The 1,615-nt window shown below is 38.6% G+C and overlaps 1 protein-coding gene across 1 annotated transcript; it reads right to left on the reverse strand.

Annotated features, from left to right (window-relative positions):
- Window positions 1–1,161: 1,161 nt before the first annotated feature.
- Window positions 1,162–1,383, reverse strand: LOC145539647 (keratin-associated protein 19-5-like). Its single transcript, XM_081573668.1, has one exon. It carries the CDS (start codon window positions 1,381–1,383, stop codon window positions 1,162–1,164), a length of 222 nt encoding a protein of 73 aa, XP_081429794.1.
- Between the last annotated feature and the right edge of the window lie 232 nt (window positions 1,384–1,615).

Consider the following 1,615-nt stretch of genomic DNA (forward strand, 5'->3'; position numbering starts at 1 on the left):
CAATTTATACCAAATATTATTTGAAGATATCATTAAGTTTTAGGAAAACAATTTAGAAAATCTGGAATTTTACCTATTCCCCGTTTCTTGTATTGCAATGAAATGATTGTTTTTGAAAGAATAATCTTTTATTTCCATTCCTCTTTATATGATTTTTGAAACTTATCAAAAGGAAATTTTAATCAGTTGTAGATTTTTTGCTCCTTGATAATATTTCTGTGCGTTTAGTGCTCTTGTTTTCATTGTTGTTCAGTCACTAAATCATGTCTGTCTCTTTGTGACCCCATGAACTGAAGTAGGCCAGGCTTCCCTGTCCTTCTCTATTTCCCTGAGTTTCCTCAAACTCATATCCATTGAGCTGGTGATACCAGACAATCACCTCATTCTCTGCTGCCACCTTTTCCTCCTGCCCTCATCTTTCCCAGCATCAGTGTTTTTTCCAATGAGTTCTTACTGAATTACAAACACTTCAGTGTAGTGATGATGATGCAGATGATTTAGGAGGGTAAGTGAGATGAGTGAGTTCAGTGGCCAAAGCTCAAACTTTTAATATCCAGTTTCTTAATGACTTTTAGATCATTTTACTCAGTCTTATCTTACATGCATAACAAACTAGATGAAAGCAGAAGATGATCAATATAGAACAACATTATTTCACACATTATAATTAATAGATTCACAGAAAAACAGAGCTTACTTTTCCTAAAAATTTAGAAATGTGGATTTTAAGATTTGTGAAATGCAAGTATGCTCTGACTATAGTTTTAATAATATGGATGAGTACCAACTATAAATAAGTATATCTAACATGACCTGTTTTATAAATATATTAAAGGAGATAATCCCTGTATTTATAGTTGACAAATAGAAAAATTGCATACAGGTATATGCACATACTGAGTTAAATGAAACACAAAGAGCCATAGTTTGTATTTCCAATTAGATAATTTATTGGTCGTCAACATCAGTCATCAGTTAGGGCCCAAGCTAACAAATGCCAGGAAACATGAGACACAGATGCTTATAACTAAAAAATAAACAGTAAGTTCTCTGAAATTCTTAAGGTTTGAGTGTATGCAGGCCTAGGGTAATCTCGATCAAACGAATAACGTATGTCAAATCCACTCATGGTAGCAGATGTTGGGTTACTATAGTCAGAGTTTAGTAGAAGCTGGAGAAGCCACATCTTCTAAAGAACAATGGGCGGTAACAGCAGCCAGAGCCAAAGCTTCCGAAACCAGAGCCACATCCGTAGCCTCCGAAGCCAGAGCCAAAGCCCAGCCTGCGGAAGCTGCCACATCCACAGCCACGGCCAAAGCCCAGGCCGCCGAAGCCTCCGTAGCCGTAGCCCAGGCCTCCGTAGTAGCTGCTGTAATGGCACATGGTGTCAGGGATGGTGAGTCCGGTTGCTGTTCAAGACCAGGTCCTGAGTGCGGATGTCAGCACGTGTGGAGGGATGCTTATATACCCTGGACTCAACAGGTGATAATACACGTGGCCATTCCTTTGTATCATTTCAAATTACGCATTTGCCTGAGGCAAATTTTTAATCTGTTTGCTGACACAAGGAGAGGCACACACTCATTAAATTCCTTGAGCTTGCATAACTGCCTGG

The sequence above is a fragment of the Giraffa tippelskirchi genome, chromosome 2, assembly GCF_054371585.1.
Source record: "Giraffa tippelskirchi isolate mGirTip1 chromosome 2, T2T-mGirTip1v1.2.pri, whole genome shotgun sequence".
Taxonomy (NCBI): domain Eukaryota; kingdom Metazoa; phylum Chordata; class Mammalia; order Artiodactyla; family Giraffidae; genus Giraffa; species Giraffa tippelskirchi.

Bases quoted from the DNA above. Each gene is read 5' to 3' on its own strand.
- LOC145539647 (XM_081573668.1), bottom strand. From the start codon at position 1,383: ATGTGCCATTACAGCAGCTACTACGGAGGCCTGGGCTACGGCTACGGA.